This window comes from Erythrolamprus reginae, chromosome Z (assembly GCF_031021105.1).
Source record: "Erythrolamprus reginae isolate rEryReg1 chromosome Z, rEryReg1.hap1, whole genome shotgun sequence".
Taxonomy (NCBI): Eukaryota; Metazoa; Chordata; class Lepidosauria; order Squamata; family Dipsadidae; genus Erythrolamprus; species Erythrolamprus reginae.
This window is the reverse complement of record NC_091963.1, coordinates 8,923,907-8,947,750: the sequence shown is the minus strand read 5'-3', so window position 1 is coordinate 8,947,750 and position 23,844 is coordinate 8,923,907. Positions and strand designations below refer to the sequence as shown.

At 44.3% G+C, this 23,844-nt stretch overlaps 1 protein-coding gene across 1 annotated transcript; it reads right to left on the bottom strand.

Moving 5' to 3' along the window:
* Nucleotides 1–3,970: 3,970 nt before the first annotated feature.
* On the bottom strand, nucleotides 3,971–22,556 carry CZH9orf152 (chromosome Z C9orf152 homolog). The gene is made up of 2 exons (XM_070726653.1): nucleotides 22,280–22,556; nucleotides 3,971–4,551 (listed from the first exon to the last, which is right to left on the bottom strand). The coding sequence occupies exons 1-2, from the start codon at nucleotides 22,554–22,556 to the stop codon at nucleotides 4,070–4,072; spliced, it is 759 nt and encodes a 252-aa protein (XP_070582754.1). The 3' UTR covers nucleotides 3,971–4,069.
* Nucleotides 22,557–23,844: the final 1,288 nt, after the last annotated feature.

Below are 23,844 nucleotides of genomic sequence, written 5' to 3'. Positions count from 1 at the left end.
ATTTCCCTCCCATTTCCACTCTACGGAATTAGGGGGGAAATTTCCTTCTAGTGAAGAATATGGGGCTGACTGAGGAGGAAAAAAATCATTGAGAAGAAACATAATCTCAGCATTCTCTTACTCTATGGGAGAAGCAGAGGTGTGGAAGTAGCTGCAATTCTACATCGGGGCATCAAACTTTGGAAACTTTTAAGACTCCCCAAATTCTTCCAGCCAGCTAAAAATGTCAAGATTGGACATTCTATATAATCCTTCCTTAAAATAGCATAAGTACTCATAGAGCAGTGTTTCCCAACCTTGGCCACTTGAAGATATCTGGACTTCAACTCCCAGAATTCCCCAGCCAGCATTTGCTGGCTGGGGAATTCTGGGAGTTGAAGTCCAAATATCTTCAAGTGGCCAAGGTTGGGAAACACTGTCCTAGAGGACTCAATTTCATTGAGGGCCACATCCGAGTTGTGTTTGCCCTCAGGAGGGGGAAGGTCAGCATTAGGCTGCTAGCCGGTACGGGACACACTGCGTACCGGTAGCGAAAATGGAGGTGTGCATGCAGCTCTGCATTGCCAGCGCATGTGTGTACATACCCCAGCGAGACTTTGCTTCTGCGCATGCGCAGGAAGTAAAATCTCGCAAGAGGACATCTGTGTGAGATAGATTTTGGCATTTTTTTGCTTCTGTACATATGCAGAAGCAAAAAAATAGCTGAAATCTCTTTTGTGCGCTCCTCTAATGAGATTTTGCTTCTTTATTTCTTTATTTATTTATTAGATTTGTATGCCGCCCCTCTCCAAAGATTCGGGGCGGCTCACAACAACAATAAAAACAATATTCTAGCGAAAACAAATCCTATCATATTTAAAAAGCAAACAACACATACATACCCAAACATAAATATAGAAAAGCCGGGGGGAAAGGTGTCTCAACTCCCCCATGCCTGGTGGTATAGATGGGTCTTGAGTAATTTAAGAAAGACAAGGAGGGTGGGGGCAGTTCTAATCTCGGGGGTAGTTGATTCCAGAGGGCTGGGGCTGCCGCAGAGAAGGCTCTTCCCTTGGGGCCCCCCAAATGACATTGTTTAGTCGACAGGAGCCGGAGAAGGCCAACTCTGTGGAACCTTATCGGTCGCTGGGATTCGTGCGGTAGCAGGTGGGTCCGGAGGTACTCTGGTCCAATGCCATGTAGGGCTTTAACATAACCAACACTTTGAATTATGACTGGAAACTGATCGGCAGCCAATGCAAGCCACGGAGTGTTGTAGAGATGTGGGTGAATCTAGGAAGCCCCACGATGGCTCTTGTGGCCGCGTTCTGCACGATCTGAAGTTTCCGAACACTTTTCAGAGATAGCCCCATGTAGAGAGCATTGCAGTAATCAAACCTCGAGGTGATGAGGGCATGAGTGACTGTGAGCAATGTCTCCCTGTCTAAATAGGGCCGCAACTGGTGCACCAGGTGAACCTGGGCAAACGCCCTCCTCACCACAGCTGAAAGATGGTGTTCCAATGTCAGCTGTGGATCGAGGAGGACATCCAAGTTGCGAACCCTCTCTGAGGGGGTCAATAGTTCCCCTCCCAGGGTGATGGCCGGACAGATGGAATTGTCCTTTCTTGCACATGCGCAGAAGCAAAATCTCGCTGGGGCGCACATGCATGCACACCGGCGATGCGGAGCTGCACACACATTGTTCCGGTAGAGGCGGCAATCCCCGCCTGGGGAGGGGGCATGCCCAGGATGGATGTGGCCAGCTCGATGTCACTCGTGTTGGGGGGAACTATGGTGGTCTGAGCGCTCTGTCCCCCTGAGCTCCATTTTTACTTGTAGGGGGCTGCAGGAGGCAGTTGCAGGCAAAAACAGAGCTCCGTTTTCACTGGCAAAGCACCGCAGGGCTGTCCTTCACTGTTTCCAGGATAGTCCCATGGGTCATATCTGAACACCTCACAGGCTGGATCTGGCCCCCAGGCTTGAGTTTGAAACCCCTGTCCTAGAGCAATGATTCCTAATATTTGACACTTTAAAAGAGATGGACATCCCAAACACCCTCAGATTCCTATTGCCGGCGCTACCGGTGCACTGCGTGTGTAGCTTCAGTTAGTTCGTGTGTGTGCGGGTATGTCCCAGCGTGTTTTTGATTCCGTGTATGCAGAGGAAGTAAAAACCTTACGAGCGGACGTACGTGTGAGATTTCAGTGATTTTTTTTTTGCTTCTGTGCATGCGCAGAAGCAAACAAAAAAACATTGCTGAAATCTTGCCTGCACATGTGCGCTCTTGCAGGATTTTGCTTCCTACGCAGGCGTAGAAGAAAAACCATGCTGGGATGCATACGCATGCACAATAACCGAAGCTGCGCATGCAGTGCAGAGATTGTTACCACTGTGCCATTCTTTACCGTACTGGTAGCAATCCAGTACTGATTGTTAGCCAGTACGAGGGCAAGGAAGTCTGGGAATTGAAGTCCACCTCTCGTAAAGTGGCCAAGGTTGGGAAACACTGTGTTATAGAAACATAGATTCAAAACAGGTATATATGGGTCCATCAGTTCTCATGCTCACATTTTGAGTAGTTTGGAGAACCGACAAATACCATCCTCTGGCTGCCCCCCTCCCTATCTATTCGCTGTCTCCCGAGTCCCAGCTGATTGGTTGGGTCGTCTTTTGTTGCCCTGCACAGGAGAACAAGCTGGAAAGCAGGTTAGCGGGGTGGGGAGAGAATGGGGATATTGCAGTATCCTTCCCCCCAGGAGTGGGGAGCAAATAGGGATTTTGCAGTATCCTTCCCCAAGAAATGGGGAGAGAATGGGTATTTTTCAGTATCCTTCTCCCAGGAGTGGGGAGGGAATGGGTATTTTGCAGAATCCTTCCCCCAGGAGTGGGAAGGGAATGGGGATCTTGCAGTATCCTTCCCCCAGGAGTAGGGAAGGAATGGGGATTTTGCAGTATCCTTCCCCCAGGAGTGGGGAGCGAATGGGGATCTTGCAGTATCCTTCCCCCAGGAGTAGGGAAGGGAATGGGGATCTTGCAGTATCCTTTCCCCCAGGAGTGGGGAGCGAATGGGGATTTTGCAGTATCCTTCCCCCAGGGGTGAGGAGCGAATGGGGATCTTGCAGTATCCTTCCCCCAGGAGTGAGGAGAGAATGGGGATCTTGCAGTATCCTTACCCCCAGGAGTGGGGAGGGAATGGGGATCTTGCAGTATCCTTTCCCCCAGGAGTGGGGAGCGAATGGGGATTTTGCAGTATCCTTCCCCCAGGGGTGAGGAGCGAATGGGGATCTTGCAGTATCCTTCCCCCAGGAGTGAGGAGAGAATGGGGATCTTGCAGTATCCTTACCCCCAGGAGTGGGGAGCGAATGGGGATTTTGCAGTATCCTTCCCCCAGGAGTGGGGAGGGAATGGGGATCTTGCAGTATCCTTCCCCCAGGAGTGAGGAGAGAATGGGGATCTTGCAGTATCCTTACCCCCAGGAGTGGGGAGGGAATGGGGATTTTGCAGTATCCTTCCCCCAGGAGTGAGGAGCGAAAGGGGATCTTGCAGTATCCTTCACCCAGGAGTGGGAAGGGAATGGGGATCTTGCAGTATCCTTCCCCCAGGAGTGGGAAGGGAATGGGGATTTTGCAGTATCCTTCCCCCAGGAGTGAGGAGCGAATGGGGATCTTGCAGTATCCTTCCCCCCAGGAGTGAGGAGAGAATGGGGATCTTGCAGTATCCTTACCCCCAGGAGTGGGGAGGGAATGGGGATTTTGCAGTATCCTTACCCCCAGGAGTGGGGAGGGAATGGGGATTTTGCAGTATCCTTCCCCCAGGAGTGAGGAGAGAATGGGGATCTTGCAGTATCCTTCACCCAGGAGTGGGGAGGGAATGGGGATTTTGCAGTATCCTTCCCCTGCTATGCCCACCAAGCCACACCCACCAAGCCACACCCACCAAGCCACGCCCACAGAATCGCTAGTAAAAAAAATTTGGATACCACCACTGCATTTCAGGCAAATTGTACCAGTGCATGAGTCAAAGAGAAGCTTGCTGTATCTACTTTAGCTGTGGGGATAAGCCTACCGCTGCCTTCTCTTATAAAATTCTCACTGCGAGACGTACAACCCAAGTTTCCTTGCAGCTTCAGAAATCTTGGGATTTTTCTTCTGGGGGAAAGGGTAATAAGATAGCTTACTGGACACCGGCTTTGAAGCTGAGAGGTTGAGGCTGGAATAAGCCCAAATGGACGTTACTGGCGATGGAGTTGAGTTGCAACTGACCGTCTCTTCAGGGGAGGGTGAATCTTCCTCTTTGATGGAGAATGCAATGGACGGTTCAGTGCTGTCTAGTGACTCTTCGCAAGACCACATGCTATGTTCAGTCCGGTTGTGGACGCTGTCACAAGGCTTTCCCTGGTGATGGGCCAGACGGTGGATACCAAGATGTATCCGCCAGGGTGAACTGTCTTGTCCATTTCCATGGCAGGGCAGATCCACTTTGAACTCTCTTCCTTTCAATGCTCTTCTCATGCTCTTGTTAACTAAGACAGCACTGATCATGGATTCCCTGGGAATGCTCCCATTTTCACCTGTGAAGAAAATTCAAATTTAAAAAAAGCAAAATCTTACTTTCTGATCATACGCTTTATATAGAAGTTTTTCTCACCCTTCGTGAGTTTAAGATGTGTGGACTTCAGCTTCTAGAATTCCACAGTTAGCATTAGAGTTCTAAATCTGTTATGACCAGGCGGGTGTTGCACTTACTGGCCGCTACCGGTTTGCTCTCTGGGGCTCTCATGGCTGTGTGCATGTCTGGCAGGTGTGCGCGCATTCGTCGGCATGAGAATTATTTATTTATTTATTTATTTATTCGATTTTTATGCCGCCCTTCTCTTTAGACTCAGGGTGGTTTACAACATGTTAGCAATAGCACTTTTTAACAGAGCCAGCATATTGCCCCCACAATCCGGGTCCTCATTTTACCCACCTCGGAAGGATGGAAGGCTGAGTCAACCTTGAGCCGGTGATGAGATTTGAACCACTGACCTTCAGATCTACAGTCAGCTTCAGTGGCCTGCAGTACAGCACTCTACCTGCTGTGCCACCCCGGCTCTGTGCATGCGCAGCAAGTGAAATCTCACATGAGGACACGCGCACACGAGATCTCGCTGATTTTCAGTGATTTCTTTGCTTCTGCACATGTGCAGAAGCAAAAAACGACCAAAATCCAGCAAAATCTCATGCGTGAGAGCATCCTTACATGGGATTTCACTTGTGCGCATGTGCAGGAGCCAAATTCCATGCAGGTGCATGGACGCACAGGTGCAGAGATGCGGGCACATCTCAATTTCTGCTACTGGAACCCCAATCCCACCTGTACAAATTTGTGAGCATAGGAAAACATGCTACATATTCCAGAGTTAAGCATTTCAGCATTTATATCAAGGGTGAAATTCTACTGGTTCAGCCATACTGGTAGTGGCAGCCACTAGGGGATGGAGAACCAGTAGTGGTGGCAGCTCAAGGCCACCCACCCAGACTTTGCCATTTTCTTGTTTTTAATAATCTGTGCATGCGCAGAGCATGAAAAAGCATGTGTGACAGTGGCGCATGCACTAGTGGAGCAAGCATGTGCCCACAAAGCACACACTTCCAAACCAGTAGGGAAGGTAAGATTTCATCACTGGTTTATGTCAATAGTCAATATCAACTTTATTTGATTAGTCAATCAACCATATCAAAGCGAGAAAAAGGACCACATCGGTCGTCATAAAACTGTGACTTGTTAAAATACAATAAAATTGGCTAAAATACTGTAGAGGGAATTTGAATAAATAATAAGTTAAAATGTAGTATAATATGCTAAAATTGAGTACACTGGTTTATATGCCACAAGTGATGCCACATTTTGAAAAGAAGCTTAAAGCAGAGCACAGGTAACCCTTGATTTACAACCATTTGTTTAGTGACCATTGAAAACCACGAGAGTGCTGAAGAAAGTGACTTGCAATCGGTTCTCACACTTACGACCTTTTCAATGTCATGAGAACCACAAGATCAAAATTTATGTGCTTGACAGCCAGTGTGGATTACAATAGTTGCAGCCTCCTTGCAGAGGTGGGATTCAGCCATTTCGGATTGATTCGGGAGGTATACATGGACATAAGGGAATTGCTATGTTTTGTGATGCAGTGCACATGTGCGCACATTTTCAATCCTGGGCTAAGCGATTGTTAAATTATGTGAAGGGAACCTCTGCTCCTAGGGTAATGTAATCATAATTTGCAACTTTCATAGCTGGCTTCAGAAAAGCCCAGGTCAAAGGGAAAAACCAAATTCTCTTAAGGATTGTGGCAAATAGGTTGTAAAATCAGGCATGACCAGGGAGGGGCCTCTTCTTATTGGTCTCTGGGAGGCGGTCCCGTAGATAGTCTGGCCCTGAGTAATGTAGGGCTTTATAGGTAATAACCAACACCTTGAGCAATATAGCAATACAGTGTTCCCTCGATTTTCGTGGGTTCGAACTTCGCGAAAAGTCTATACCACGGTTTTTCAAAAATATTAATTAAAAAATACTTTGCAGGTTTTTTTCCCTATACCACGGTTTTCCCCGCCCAATGATGTCATATGTCATCGCCAAACTTTCGTCCGCCTTTAATAAATATATTTTTTAATAAACTTTAATAAGTAAACATGGTGAGTAATAATCTAAATGGTTGCTAAGGGAATGGGAAATGGTAATTTAGGGGTTTAAAGTGTTAAGGGAAGGCTTGTGATACTGTCCATAGCCAAAAATAGTGTATTTACTTCCGCATCTCTACTTCGCGGAAATTCAACTTTCGCGGACGGTCTCGGAACGCATCCCCCGCGAAAATTGAAGGAACACTGTATAGGGTTTTATAGGTAATAACCAACACTTTGAGCAATATAGGGTTTCATAGGTAATAACCAACACCTTGAATTGTGCCTGGAGACTAATAGGAAGCCAATGCGGCTCGTGGAGCATAGGTGTTATATGGGTATACGGAGGCATATCCATGACAGCTCTCATGGCTGCATTCTGGACTATTTCTGGACTAAATGCCAGTTTTTTGGTAAAAAAATATTTTAATTTGTGGTCATTTGACTGTGAGACACCACAGACTGGTGTAAAATGCAGGCCAATTGCCAAGCACATGACCACATGAGGTGCTGGCTGTCAGAACTTTGATACTGGGTTGTAAGTACTTTATGGGAAAGCCCTGCAACTTTGGATAGTGGCTAAGCGACTGATCATGGATCGAGGGCTACCTGTAGTTTCTTGGTATTCTCTGTGCCTTGCTAATTCCTGGAGGTTTTGATGTCTTCTTCCCTTGATGGCTCTTTTAGAACAAAGTGCAATCTTTAGTTCCAAAGCCAATGAAACAAATCTACCGAATCCCCAAACCCCCAAAACTTTAAACTGAAAAATGTGACTTATGACTGCTTTTCACATTTATGAGCTTTGCAGCACCCTCATGAACCCACAAACAAAATTCAGATGGCCGCTGCTTCATACCTGTGACCCTTGCTGTGTCCCAAGGTCACATGATCCCCTTTTGTTACTTTTCTCACAAAGGCAACGTGGAAGCCATATTCACTTAACAGCCGGGCAACTAACTTAATATGCTATTTAATATCTACATGAAACCGCTGGGTGAGATCATCCAAGGGCACGGGGTGAGGTATCATCAATATGCGGATGATACCCAGTTGTACATCTCCACCCCATGTCCAGTGAACGAAGCAGTGGAAGTGATGTGCCGGTGCCTGGAGGCTGTTGGGGCCTGGATGGGTATCAACAAACTCAAACTCAACCCAGACAAGACGGAGTGGCTGTGGGTCTTGCCTCCCAAAGACAATTCCATCTGTCCGTCCATTACCCTGGGGGGGGGGGAACTACTGACCCCCTCAGAGAGGGTTCGCAACTTGGGCGTCCTCCTCAATCCACAGCTGACATTGGAACATCATCTTTCAGCTGTGGCGAGGAGGGCGTTTGCCCAGGTTTGCCTGGTGCACCAGTTGCGGCCCTATTTGGACAGGGAGTCATTGCTCACAATCGCTCATGCCTTCATCACCTCGAGGTTCGATTACTGCAACGCTCTCTACATGGGGCTACCTTTGAAAAGCGTTCAGAAACTCCAGATCGTGCAGAATGTGGTCGCGAGAGCTATTGTGGGCTTACCTAGGTTTGTCCACGTTTCTCCAACACTCCGTGGCTTTCATTGGCTGCTGATCAGTTTCCAGTCACAATTCAAAGAGTTGGTCATGACCTTTAAAGCCCTACATGGCATTGGACCAGAGTACCTCCGGAACTGCCTGCTACCGCACGAATTCCAGTGACCGATAAGGTCCCAGAGAGTTGGCCTTCTCTGGGTCCCGTCGACTAAACAATGTCGTTTGGTGGGTCCCAGGGGAAGAGCCTTCTCTGTGGCGGCCCCGGCCGTCTGGAACCAACTCCCCCCAGAGATTAGAACTGCCCCCACCCTCCCTGTCTTTCCTAAACTACTCAAGACTCACTTATACCGCCAGGCATGGGGGAGTTGAGACACCTTTCCCCCAGGCTTTTTTTAATACTTTGTTTTATGTTTGGTATGAATGTGCTGTTTTTGTTTTTTTAAAATAATGATAGGGTTTTATATGTTTTTAATATTAGATATTGTTTTTATTACTGTTGTGAGCTGCCCTGAGTCTTCGGAGAGGGGCGGCATACAAATCTAATAAATAAATAAAAATAAATAAATAATCTATTGCAGTGATTCGCTCAACAATTGTGGCAAGAAAGGTTGTAAAATGGATCAAAACTCACTGAACAAATTTCTCACTTAACAACAGAAATTTTGGGCTTAATTGTGGTCGCATGTCAAGGACTACCTGTATTAATCTATGTTCCCTGGTCTTGGGGTTATTATTTGTTGGCCAGGAACGAAAATTTTCTTGCCAGACTGAGACAGCAGCAGCAAAGAATATCTCCAAAACAGATCCACCCATATTTTCAAGAAAATCCTTCTAGTGTTAGTAGAAATCTATACTGTCCATCAGCCACTTGGTGTCACACTTGGTGAAAAGCACACTGCATTTGCTCTTAACCTGCCGCTATTAGGTTTTTTGCTTTCCCCAAAAGTTATGGCTTCATACCCTCCCCCCCCCATTTAGATCTCCTTTAAAAATGTGGTTTTAATCTTCTATTACAAATTTGACAAACTTGGGTTGATTTCCTGGGTTGATTTTAAACAACTGGCCTTGTTTAAAAAACTTGTTTAAAACGCATGTAGCTGCTGCTGCTGCTTTTAAAAACTGTTTGTTCTGTTTGTTTGATCTGCAAGATCTGTTCTTAACAATACAATTAACAAGTATTACTTTTGACATTAAAGGCCAATAGAGTTTGGCTGCAGGTTATTTGAAGGACTTTCTTGCATCAAACAAATTAACTAGAGAAAAGAAAAATATTTTGTAGTTCAGGGTTGAAAGGAGAGGTCCTTGGCACTTGCTGAGCTTGGTTTTATTCTGGCAGCTGCTTTATTACCTAAACTAGATAATGTAGAAAGTTAGCACCCACCCCTCTCCTTGAAGAATGATATATTTTAGAAAATATTAAAAAGGCAGAATATTGTATTTCCCTGGATGAGAAGTTTTTTTTAGAAAAAGAAAGCAGACCCCATCTTTCTTAATATCCCTCAACAGATGCCAGCACTTAATAGATAGAGTTAGATAGCTCTATTCATAAGCAAATAACTTTACCCAAGAGCCAACCAAGGTGGGATTAGCCCTCAGCCAAAATAGGAATTTCCCAATTCCCCTTCATTGTATCACCCTTTAAACTTGAAACAAATCTAGCTCAGATAACCTATAGAGCCAGCAATGACCCCTACACGACCCCTACAACAGCCTATAGAATCATGCTCTTACACAGGAACAGCATGCTCAAGTGCAAAGCCCAAGAGAGGGTATAAAAACTTTTCTCAACTCCATGTGGTCAGATGTACACAACCAGCTGACCACAGCCTCCATGTCTCCAGTGCTTTTCTTGCAGCTTGGAACTGAAGCAGATGGATATTTCTTCCCAACAATTACATTATCAGTGCTGGGCTTGCACCAATGATGTTACCTATTAATGAAACATCTCCAAAAATCCCCAACCAAGCTCAGAATAAATTAGAGCTATGATGGTGAATGGTGGCACATGGAGCCATATCAGAGAGTACACGAGATGTTGCCCTATGTCAGCGCCAGTGCGTATGTGTGTACTGGCCAACTGATTTTTGGCCTCATGGAAGGCCATTTCGCCCTTTGGACACTTCAGGAAAGTTTCCCTGAAGCCCCAGAGTGCAAAAAAGCCACCAAATGGACAAACCGGAAGTTTTGAAAAACATACTTTTGGTTTGCCAGTTCTGCTGTTTTTGACTCTGAACCCTCCGGAGTGCAAAAAACAGCACAGTGGGAAAACAGGAAGTGTTTTTTGAACGTTGTGCTGTTTTTCCCAGAAGCCTCCGGAGTGCAAAAAACAGCACAATGGGAAAACCGGAAGTGTTTTTTGTACGTTGTGCTGTTTTCCCCAGAAGCCTCCGGAGTGCAAAAAACAGCACAATGGGAAAACAGGAAGTGTTTTTTGTACATTGTGCTGTTTTCCCCAGAACCCTCTGGAGTGCAAAAAACAACAGGCAAACCGGAAGTCTGTTTTTCCGAACTTCTGGTTGTTTCAGGCTTCAATAAGGCCTGTGTGCATGCGCAGGAATGGGGGTGGGATTGTGCACATATCAGGGGCAATGCAGGGGGGTGCACAATGGGAGGGGGGCAGAAAAGGAGTGTGGGCACATGCACGCATGCTAGGCTACCACAGACACAAAAACCCTTTTGGCATATGAACTAAAAAAGGTTCACCATCACTGAACTAAGGTTTGGAGACGCTGACCTGATAACTCTAGGTATAAGGTGCTTGGGGGAGGCAGGTGTTAGAAAACTCAAAATTGTGATCAAAGCTCATTCCCCACTTTTAGCAATTTTTTTAAAAATGGGGTTGCTGTCTTGATGTTTTTGACCCTTATGATTTTTTTTTGGTTGCAATTCCATTTCTGTGGTCTCCCATTTGGCACATAAAATATAGCATTTTGGAAGAAATAAAAGGAAAACCTATAAAGGAGGCAAATCTCAAAGTTCCTAAGGACAAAATAAATTGGTTTAGAAATCTGAAAATTCGCTAAATAAAATTACAAAGGAACATTCAAGAGCCAAACCAAGAAAAACTTTACAAAAATGCATATTCCAATAAAAATCTTTAAAATCAAGCATTATCAAGCACTAAAAAAATAACATTTAGCAATAGCATTTAGACTAATTTAAGATCCGGTACTTAAAACAACACAAACCGCACTTTTATTCTCCGTTTAATCTAAATTCTAAATCTAAATGCTATTGCTAAAAAGATAATTTGATTGTCTGGATTTTTTCACATGAACATAAAAGACTGCATTAAATGGGTAATAAGACCAAAATAAATAAATAGAGAATAAAAGTGAGGTTTGTTTTTTTTAAAGTACTTTGGATCTTAATTTTTTAGATTTGGAATAACATTCTGAAATAAATAACTGCCCTTTATAATAAAGTATATATGGAAGCTGCAGATAAGCATGTTTTATGCAGAGTTTAACAGGTTTCTTGTGGTTTTTTTTTAAAATGACATCTACAAGATCGGAATTTTAGTGGCATAAACTACATATTTTACTTATTGTCTGAATAAACCTTATGGCTAGCCCTCAAGTTATGACCTTTCATTTGCCTGAAATGGTATAGGGTTTCCTGCCTAAGCAGGAAGTTGGACTAGAGCAGTGTTTCCCAACCTTGGCAACTTGAAGATATTTGGACTTTAACTCCCAGAATTCACCAGCCAGCGGATGCTGGCTGGGGAATTCTGGGAGTTGAAGTCCAAATATCTTCAAGTTGCCAAGGTTGGGAAACACTGGACTAGAAGACCTCCAAGGTCCCTTCCAACTCTGTTATTAAATTCTATTCTATTCATTTAGCAACTATATGAAATTACAACAGCACTGAAAAAATTGATTTATAACAGTCCTCAGACTTATGACTACCATAGCATCCCTGAAGTCATCTGACCATGACTTAAGCACTTGACAATGGTTAGGTATTTAAAATGTTTGCAGGATCCCTAGGGTCATTTTACCACCATCTGTAACCTTCTCAGCTGGCTTCCAAAAACATCAGTGTGGATACCAGCAGGAGGTCACAAGTCATGGTCACCTAATGTCTTGCTTAATGACCATGGGGGGGGAAAAGGTTGTAAAATTGAGTGCAGTCCTGCGATGCCTCAATCACTGCAGCGTTTAATAATGAATTTTACAGTCAAGGTTGTGATAATAACTCGAGACCTGCAAACTTCTTATTTCAGTTTATATTCTGTTGTTTTGCTTGCAGTTGGCTTTGCAGTATTTGGTAATCAAAGTCTGCAGATTTTGTAGAGGACAGAAAGTTAATTTAATTAATTTAATTAGACTTCTATGCTGCCCAACACCTTGGTACTCAGAGCAGCTTACCACAAATTAAAATACAATACAACAATGAGACAGGCTAAACTAGAAGATCAGTGGATAGTCCATATGTTGATGTGGAATCAATACTTTATTTTTTTTATTTATTTGATTTTTATGCCACCCTTCTCCTTATACTCCATGGATTGTCCACTGATCTTCTACTTTAATCTGTCTTAACTTGTTGTTCCCTACAAATGTTCACTTTGATTGCCAAACAGGTCTAAAGCAGGTGAAAAGCGCTATAGGTACTCCTTGATTTACAACTTACAATGTCCAGTCAACGAAGCAGTGGAAGTGATGTGCCGGTGTCTGGAGGCTGTTGGGGTCTGGATGGGTGTCAACAGACTCAAACTCAACCCTGATAAGACGGAGTGGCTGTCCGTCCATCACCCTGGGGGGGGGGAATTATTGATCCCCTTGGAGAGGGTCCGCAACTTGGGCGTCCTCCTCGATCCACAGCTCACATTAGAGAAACATCTTTCAGCTATGGCAAGGGGGGCGTTTGCCCAGGTTCACCTGGTGCACCAGTTGCGGCCCTACTTGGACCTGGAGTCACTGCTCACAGTCACTCATGCAGTCATCACCTCGAGGCTCGACTACTGTAACGCTCTCTACATGGGGCCACCTTTGAAGAGAGTTCGGAAACTTCAGATCGTGCAGAATGCAGCTGCCAGAGCAATCATGGGCTTCCCTAGGTATGCCCATGTTACACCAACACTCCGCAGTCTGCGTTGGTTGCCGATCAGTTTCCGGTCACAATTCAAAGTGTTGGTTATGACCTATAAAGCCCTTCATGGCACCGGACCAGGATATCTGCGAGACCGCCTTCTGCTGCACGAATCCCAGCGGCCGGTTAGGTCTCACAGAATTGGCCTTCTCTGGGTCCCGTCGACTAAACAATGTCGCCTGGCGGGACCCAGGGGAAGAGCCTTCTCTGTGGCGGCCCCGGCCCTCTGGAACCAACTCCCCCCAGAGATTAGAACTGCCCCCACCCTCCTTGCCTTTCGTAAACAACTTAAAACCCACCTCTGCCGCCAGGCATGGGGGAATTGAGATCCTCTTTCCCCCTAGGCCTTTACAATTCTATGCATGGTATGTATGTATGTATGTTTGGTTTTTATATTAATTGATTTTTAATCATCAATACCAAATTACTATTGTACACTGTTTTATTGTCGCTGTTAGCCGCCCCGAGTCTCTGGAAAGGGGCGGCATACAAATCCAATAAATAAATAAATAAATAAATAAATAAATAAATAAATAAATAAATATGTTTGTGTGTATGCTTTATATATATATATATATTGGGGGTTTTAGGCTTTTTAATGTAAAATTGTTATTTTAAACTTTAATATTAGATTTGTTACTTTATATTGTTTTTATCATTGCTGTGAGCTGCCCCGAGTCTGCGGAGAGGGGCGGCATACAATCTAATAAATAATAATAATAACAACAACAACAACAACAACTACAGTGGTACCTCTACTTAAGAACTTAATTTGTTCCGTGACCAGGTTCTTAAGTAGAAAAACCCCTTTCTTCGGAGAAGGGTGGCATACAAATCTAATACTGTAAAACTTAAACTTAAAACTAGATGCCAATTGTTATGCTCTTATAGCTAATAGATGTGGTGGCTCAGCGACTAAGACGCTGAGCTTGTTGATCAGAAATGTCGGCAGTTCGGTGGTTTGAATCCCTACCACCGCATAACGGAGTGAGCTCCTGTTACTTGTCCCAGCTTCTGCCAACCTATCAGTTCGAAAGCATGTAAAAATGAAAATGGAAAAAAATGGGGAAAAAAATCTCACTTTGGTGAAAAGGTAACAGCTTTTTGTGTGCCATTGGCATTTTAATCATGCTGGCCACATAATTATGGAATTGTCATCAGACAGCACTGGCTCTTAGGCTTAGAAATGGAGATGAGACCGCCCCCTAGAGTCAGGAACGACTAGCGCGTATGTGCGAGGGCAACCTTTACCTTTACTTTAGCAATTGGCAACTGTCCCAGATTTCTTTCTCCGTGAGTAACTCCCATAATACTTTTTTAAACATATGGGTCTCTAACGCATGATATTAATTTTATTGATTTATTTATTCGATTTTTATGCCGCCCTTCTCCTTAGACTCAGGGCGGCTTACAACATGTTAGCAATAGCACTTTTTAACAGAGCCAGCATATTGCCCCCACAATCCGGGTCCTCATTTTACCCACCTCGGAAGGATGGAAGGCTGAGTCAACCTTGAGCCGGTGATGAGATTTGAACCGCTGACCTTCAGATCTACAGTCAACTTCAGTGGCCTGCAGTACAGCACTCTACCTGCTGCGCCACCAAGCTAGTAACCTTTAGATGTGTTGTGATCACAACTCTTATTGTTCCAGGCCATTCCAGTCCTGGGATTCTGGTAATTCTTAGGAAAAGGGCCTCTGTGTCATGGGAAACCTCACATCTGCAATTTTCCATGTTATTGATACTTTGAAAAAACTTTAGCCCTGAGCATTTGTAGAGAAGGCTGGTGTTTACCATGCACCTAGCCTTGGAGTTAATTCCCAGATGTTTGAACAGTACTGTTAAGCTGGTATTAGGCATGTACTGCCTTTTAGGGCTCAAGGGAAGACTGGCATCAAACATGCAACGCAGACTTACTGAGTGGGATGGAAGGGAATAGAGTCAAAAATCGGATGAAGTGTTAGCACAGAGAAGAACAACAAAGATGGTCAGAGGATTGGAGGCTAAAACACATGAGGAACAGTTGCTGGATTAAATATTAATTTAATGAAAAGAAAGATTAGGGCAGTGACGGTGAATATTTTCGGCACTGAGTGCCCAAACTGAAACACTCATGTGCTGGAGTGCAGAAATACATGCATGTGCTGGTCAGCTGGTCTTTGGATTTCCAGCATCTGCATGCATGCCAGCCAGGTGATCTTTCACATGTGCCGGAGCACCAGAAACCAATGTACCCTCTAATTTTTTCCCGATGTGGGCGGAAAAGTATAGTGTCTGAGTGACAGTCCCTTTGGGACTGGGCGGCATAGAAGAATAAATAAATAAATAAATAAATAAATAAATAAATAAATAAATAAATAAATAAATAAATAAATAAATAAATAAGAAAAAAATCCCTTCTTTTTTATTAAAAGAAATTAATAATTAAAAAAAACCAAAATCCATTACTATTAAAACTAAATCAACCAGCAAAACCAAAAACATAACTATTAATAAAAACAGGTGAGGGCTGGGTTTTTTTTCTGTTATTATTTAAGTGCTTTTACCATCTGCTTTAAATCAAGAGTCACTTCTCTCTCTGTTTTTCTCTCTTTCCTGTCATTCTCTGCCTCAATCATTTTCTCATTTCTCTTTTCTCCCCTTTTTTCTATCATTTCGCTCTATCTCTTCCTTCCACTCATCTCTCTCTTGCTTTCTCTCTCTCACTTTCCCTCTCTCCCCCCTCTTTCTCTCTCTTTTTCTCACTTTCCCTCTCGTTTTCTTTCTCTCTCACTCACTCACTCTTTCTCTCTTGTTTTCTTTCTCACACTCTTTCTTTCTCTTGTTCTCTCTCTCTTGCTATCTCTTTCTCTCCCCCCTTTCTCTCTCTCTGTCTCTTTCTCACTTTCTATCTTGCTGTCTGTTGCTCTCACTGTCTCTCGTTCTCTCTCCGTTCTTCTCAGCGGAGGCCGGCGAAGGTGATATTCAATGTCGGGGGGGCGCGGGCGTTTGCACGCGCTCCAAATCCCCCTGCTAGCCCCCCGGAACATTCAAAATAAGAAAAGCCTTCACCGGCGAAGGCTTTTCTTATTTTGAATATTCCGAGCGGCTAGCAGGGAGATAGGGAGCGCGCGCAACCGCTCGTGCGCCCCCGACATTGAATATCACCTTCGCCAGCCTCCGCTGAGAGAATGCCTGCTCCGCCTCTCCTGCAATCCCCTTGCCGAGAGCCCGGGACGAAAGTGCTCTCGGCAAAGGTGAGACGGGCAGGGTGTGTGTTCCGGGTGCGGGAGGAGCCGCGCTGAAAGGCAGGAGGCGGCGGAGGAGCAGAGGGGGCGGGCGGGGGGCAGCGCCGAAAGGCCGAGGGGCCGGAGGAACTGTGGGGAGGCAGGGGCGGCCGCGGCTCCCTTCCCTTCTGCTGCCGGCGCCTCCCCGCCCCCCCCCCCGCGGCTGGCATGGGGATGGGGAGCACGCGGCCGTGAAAAAGGCCGCACGGGGGTGTATTTTGGGCTGCGCGTGCGCGCGCGTGCGCAGCTTTCAGGGAACGGTGCCAGAAACTTTAAGGTCAGTTGGCTGGTGCGCACATGTGTTGCTTCCCCCCCCAATACAGAGGTACCTCTACTTACGAACTGAATTCGTTCCGTGACCAGGGTCTTAAGTAGAAAAGTTTGTAAGAAGAAATTTTTCCCATAGGAATCAATTTAAAAGCAAATAATGTGTATGCGATTGGAGAAACCACAGGGAGGGTGGAGGCCCTGTTTCCTCCCAGGAGATTCCTAGAGAGGCCCCACGGAGGCTTCTCCCTGCCTTTTCCGGCCCTGTTTCCTCCCAGGAGATTCCTAGAGAGGCCCCATGGAGGCTTCTTCCTGCCTTTTCCAGCCCTGTTTCCTCCCAGGAGATTCCTAGAGAGGCCCCATGGAGGCTTCTCCCTGCCTTTTACAGCCCTGTTTCCTCCCAGGAGATTCCTAGAGAGGCCCCACGGAGGCTTCTCCCTGCCTTTTCCGGCCCTGTTTCCTCCCAGGAGATTCCTAGAGAGGCCCCATGGAGGCTTCTTCCTGCCTTTTCCAGCCCTGTTTCCTCCCAGGAGATTCCTAGAGAGGCCCCATGGAGGCTTCTTCCTGCCTTTTCCAGCCCTGTTTCCTCCCAGGAGATTCCTAGAGAGGCCCCATGGAGGCTTCTCCCTGCCTTTTCCGGTTACAGTTTTGGAGGTTTCGGTTTGTAAGTGAAAAATGGTTCTTGGGAACAGGCAAAAAAAAATCTTGAACAACCGGTTCTTATCTGGAAAAGTTTCTAAGTAGAGGCGTTTGTAGGTAAAGGTAGCACTGTATTTGAGGGGCTGGCCAAAGAAGAGGGGGCCAACCTATTCTCCAAGGAAGGACGAGAAGCAATGGATGGAAACTCATCAAGGAGAGAAGCAACCTAGAACTAAGGAGACATTTCCTGGTTTCTATGCTGGCTGGAGAATTCTGGGAATTGAAGTCCACTAGTTTTAAAGCTGCCAAGTTTGGGTATCCCTGGTTCTATTCTTACACGGACAGAAGAGCATAAATGGCCAATAATGGAGAACACAATGGAAGATGCCTTTTTGTGCCATACATATCTCTCCAAAATCAAGCTAAAAGCTGAAATGGAGGAACCAAAGTTTTTCTTTGAAAGCTTCTATTGGCAGGAATAATTCTCCCTTTCCTTTTATCAGTTTTTCCCCCCTCTTTAGCGTAGGAGTTGGCCATCAGTGCAACGGATCCCTAACAAGAAAGTTGAGAAAGTTCATGATGACATAATCTGATAAGCAGGAATCCAAGTGCAACACAATTCTCTCCTAGTTATACATTAAAATCCAGGATGTAAATTATTTGTTCAGTTTCCACCTGACTGCTTTTCACTATAACGTTTAGGAACATTTCAAGGTGAATTTCAGCCTAAAGGAGAGTGCATTACAACAACTTATTCTAACTTCTTGGGTTCTAGCTCAGGAGTCACCAGCCTTTCGGACCTGAGGGATCACTGAATTCATTATTTTATTTTATTTAAAAAAAAAATATTTTTGTATTATTTTTCATTCTTGTTGTTTTTGAATTCATAATTTTAAATCCCGCAGAATACTAATATGATCTGCCTAATGACTGGTTGGGTGGGCATAACTAGGTAATCATGTTAGGGGGCTGGAGGCTAAAACATATAATAATTTAATAATAATAATAATAATTATTATTATTATTTATTAGATTTGTATGCCACCCCTCTCCGAAGACTTGGGGCGGCTCACAACATAACAGCAATACAATATAAATACAAATCTAATGTTAAAAACTTTTTAAAAACTAATTTAAAATACATTACACAATCATACACACTCAGTCTGACTGAACATAAATACAATAAAGGTCAGCGAAAAAAGGAGGGGGGGATTAATCCCACCCGCCTGGCGGCAACGGTCACTCTTCAACATTTAATGGAAGGCGAGGAGGGTAGGGGCAGCTCGAATCTCCGGGGGAGTTGATTCCAGAGGGCCAGGGCCGTCACAGAGAAGGCTCTTCCCCTGGGCCCCGCCAGACAGCACTGTTTTGTCGACGGGACCCGGAGAAGGCCAACTCTGTGGGACCTAATCGGCTGCTGGGATTCGTGCGGCAGAAGGCGGTCTTGTAGGTACTCTGGCCTGATGCCATGTAGAGCTTTATAGGTCATTATCAACACTGAACAATGGTTGCAGGAATTGGGTATTTCCAGTTTAATGAAAAGAAGGACCATGGGTGACATGGTACCAGTGTTCCAATACCTCAAGGGTTGTCACAAAGAAGAGGGAGTCAACCTATTCTCCAAAGCACCTGAGGGCAGGATGAGAAGCAATGGGTGGAAACTAATCAAAGAGAGAAGCAACTTAGAACTAAGGAAAATTTTCCTGACATGTAGAATATTTAACCAGTAGAACAGCTTGCCTCCAGAAGTTGTGAATGCTCCAACAGTGGAAGTTAGTTAGTTAGTTAGTTAGTTAGTTAGTTAGTTAGTTAGTTCATTCATTCATTCATTCATTTGACTTCTATGCTGTCCTTCTCGAAGCAACTCAAGGTGGCGTACAATGTTGTAAATGCAGACAATATATGCAAAGCAATCTAATAATTTTTTTTAAAGATGTACAAAATTAATAAAAATTCTAAAGAACCCCTTATAAAGTCATCCACATTCATCCAATCCAGTCATTCACTTCAGCTGGGGACAATCTCGTGGCTCACGGCCCCCATGCCCGCCGGCGGACGAAGGTCTTCAGAGCTTTATAAAAGACCAGGAGGGAGGGCGCGGTATGCATTTCTGGAGGGAGTTTGTTCCAGAGGACTGGGGCTGCCACAGAGAAGGCTCTTCCCCAAGGCTCCGTCAGTCAACATTGTGTGGCTGATGGGGCCTGGAGAAGGTCAACTCTGTGGGACCTAACCGACCGCTGAGATACATGTGGCAGAAGTCCCTGAGTCCTAGGAATCTAATAAATAAATAATAATAAATAAACCTTTCAAGAAGTGGTGACTGGAGAACCAGTTTGGGGGCCTGGCAATCCAGCCATCACTATCAGTTCGGCGACTATGGCCAAATTTCTGCCACCAGTTCGAGCGAATTGGTAGCAACCCGCCACTGGCTTGTATATATTTATGAAAGTCCCAGTCTCCCAGGGTCACACAATCACCTATTGCAATCTTCTCAAATGGCTTTTTCTGATGAGCAAAGTCAATGGGGGAAAGCAAGATTTGTTTAACGACTGCCTGATTCACAAATGCATTGAATTTGCTTGACAAGTTTGGTGGGAAAAGTCATAAAACGAGGTGCAACCCGCTCAAAAACTGCCTTGCTTAACTACAAAAATTTGGGCTCAATTGTGATTTGCGGACTACCTCTAGCGAGCTGTGCTTTTTAAAAAAAACAAACAAACAACCTGTAGGAGTCGTCAGCAAACAACTTAATTTGCGCATGATGCAATGTCGTCTTTATTTATTAAATTAGGTGTTCCTACCGCTGCAAAGGACAGAACTCCAGGCAGGATGTAAGAAAGAACATTTAGCAATTGTGGAATGAACAATGGAGAAAACATCCCTGGAACGAACAATTCAAGACTCGGATAAACAGAGATTTACATACAAAGGCATTATTTAGAAATGATGATCTTGAGAACCAGTTTGGCATAGAGGTGAAAGCTTTTGGACCAAAGCCCAGGCGACGGTGAGTCCCAGCCCTTCTCTAGGCATGAAAGCAGGCTAGGTGACTTTGGCTTGTCATTCTCTATTAGCTCAGCCCACTTCATAGATAAAATACAGACAGGATAGGATAGAATAGAATGGAATGGAATGGAATGGAATAGAATAGAATAGAATAGAATTTTATTGGCCAAGTGTGATTGGACACACAAGGAATTTGTCTTGGTGCAAATGCTTTCAGCGTACATAAAAGAAAAAGATACATTTGACAAGAATCATGTGGTACAACACTTAACGATTGTCCTAGGGGTCAAATAAGCAATGAAGAAACAATCAATATTAATAAAAATCTTAGGATACAAGTTACGGCCATACAGTCCTAAGTGGGAGGAAAAGGGTGATAGGAATGATGAGAAAATTAGAAGAAATAGAAGTGCAGATTTAGAATAGAAACCTTAAGACAAAATAAATTGAAAAACCATCTTGGAAGAAGGCAGTGTCATTCTGTACAGATAGTCCCTGACTTACGCTGTGGTGCAGTGGGTACAGTGCTGTACTGCAAGCCACTAAAGCTGACTGCTAGATCTGCAGGTCAGCGGTTCAAATGTCATCACCGGCTCATGGTTGACTCAGCCTTCCAAGGTGGGTCAAATGAGGACCCGGATTGTGGGGGCAATAGGCTGGGTGTGTTAAAAAATGCTATTGCTAACATGTTGTAAGCCGCCCTGGGTCTAAGGAGAAGGGTGGCATTAAAAAAAAAAAAAAAAATCTCAAATAAATAAATAAATAAATAAATAAATAAAAATGCAGCCATTCATTTAGTGACTAGGTGAAGTTACAACAGCACTGAAAAACCTATGGCCTCTCCTGTGGTGGGATTCGCTGGCTGGGGAATTCTGGGAGTTGAAGTCCAGATCTCTTCCAGTTGCCAAGGTTGGGAAACACTGGTATAGAGGAACAGTTCTAACTATTTGTCCTTTACTTTTCTCCTACACAAAATGAGTTGGGCTCCTAGGAACCATTTAATTAAACACTTTTTGAAATTGCAAATCCAGGTATTTCCCCGTCATTCCAGATTTTTTCCCCTCTGTTTGCTAAGTTCTTTATTATCCTGCTTGGATTTGGGAGAGTTCAAAACCTCTCCCTTCCCCCCTTCCAAATCAGTAAATTAAAGCAAACCCCAGAGCAAGGTTAAACAAATATTGGATTTGGACTAGATGACCTTGAAGGTATCTTCCAACTCTAATAATAAGTAAAAAAAAAAAAAAAAAGTATGTTATAAGACCCACACGGGAGAAACCTTTATTAACTAAGGCAGAGGAATATGCACAATAATTTTCTCCCTGCAAGCAGAAAGTAAGTTCCAAGCAACACTGAAAGAAACATAGAAACATAGAAGTCTGACGGCAGAAAAAGACCTCATGGTCCATCTAGTCTGCCCTTATACTATTTTCTGTATTTTATCTTAGGATGGATATATATTTATCCCAGGCATGTTTAAATTCCGTTACTGTGGATTTATCTAACACGTCTGCTGGAAGTTTGTTCCAAGGATCTACTACTCTTTCAGTAAAATAATATTTTCTCATGTTGCTATTGATCTGGTTTTTTAAGTAAACACACATAGGAATGGATTCCTTGCCTGCTCTCAAAGGCACCATTGTGATTCTTGTTGCATCTTTAAAGACTAGTGGACGCATAGCATATGGTCCACTGCACCGGCTAATTTTCAAGAAGGCATAAGAAACTCCACCATAAAAATCTAATGAAAAGTTGCCTTTTGCAGCGTGCGACGCCTTCCTCTTGGAGGACAACATGGAATTTAGAATTTATTCTGGCTGCCAGACTCTTTGTTGCTCCAAAACATACCTGTTTTAAACACGACAACGTGGGTGTGGAGTTTCTGTTTCTCTTTCAAGCAGTGGTATTGCTCCTGGAGTTGGTTCACGTCCATCTTGCTGGGCGGCTTGGAGCCGTCTGTGGCTTGCTGCTTCGACGAATGACTCACTAGAAAAACACCACTCACATATTTATAAGCCTTCACCATTTGTTCCCACAAGAAAGGCAAAACCAGGCACAAGCAATGCAGGTCCCTCATCCTGGAACCATTGGAAAGAGGCTGCGGCTGGAGGGCGGCTGGTTTCATTCGTCAGCAATAGGTGCCTTTGCTCCAGGTTAAAAACAATTGGCCGAGCACCTGAATGCAGCTTTAGAGGCAAAAATGGTCTGGCTTGGACTGTTGTTGATTTAAGGCTATATCTAGGACACGGTGCCAAAATCCTATACGTAGCACGAAGGTTCATCTAACGTAGCCAGGTACACACAAAAAGCTGGGATGCTGGATGGCATTGCAACTGCAGCTGACACTGTCCAGTCTTCTGTCTGTCTTTCTTCTTTTTTTCATTTCGTTTTATTTTATTTATTTATTTGCCAAACAATTATAGGGTGATAATTTGTACATATAAAACATTAGATAAGTAATGATAAAAAGTAGACAATCGGAGAGGGACGGTAGGCACAATGGTGCGCTTATGCACGCCCCTTCTGTTTATTTTCTTCTGTTTATTTTGAGTGATTGATTATATGACATTAAATTGATTTCAACCACATAGATGTTGTTTTTTAAAAATATATATACAGTGATACCTCATCTTACAAACGCCTCATCATACAAACTTTTCGAGATACAAACCCGGGGTTTAAGATTTTTTTGCCTCTTCTTACAAACTATTTTCATCTTACAAACCCACCGCCGCCAGACTTCCGTTGCCAGCGAAGCACCCATTTTTGTGCTGCTGGGATTTCCCTGAGGCTCCCCTCGATGGGAAACCCCACCTCCGGACTTCCATTGCCAGCAAAGCACTTGTTTTTGCGATGCTGGGATCCCCCTGCTGGGATTCCCCTGCAGCATCGCAAAAACACAGAAGTCCGGAGGTGGGGTTTCCTATGGAGGGGAACCTCAGGGGAATCCCAGAAGCACAAAAACGGGTGCTTCGGCTGGCAAAGGGGGTGAATTTTGGGCTTGCACGCATTAATCGCTTTTCCAGTGATTCCTATGGAAAGCATTGTTTTGTCTTACAAACGTTTCACCTTAAGAACCTTATCCCGGAACCAATTAAGTCCGTAAGACAAGGTATAACTGTATTTAAATTTAAATATTTAAGCATTGTATTTTTCGGACTATAAGACGCACCCAGTGATGGGCTCCTATGGGTATGGTCAGGTACGCAGAACCGGTAGAAAATTTTTGAATTTGTTTTCTTTTTTCCCCTTCTGGGATCTGGGTATGTTTTTCCTATTGCAGTAAATGAGGTTGAATGGGTATAATTTTAGAAGAGTGTGTGTGTGTGTGTGTACATACACATACAGTTTATACAGTAGATAATGTATATTTTGTGTGCCTGTGTGTAATATGTATGCACACATGTAGCATA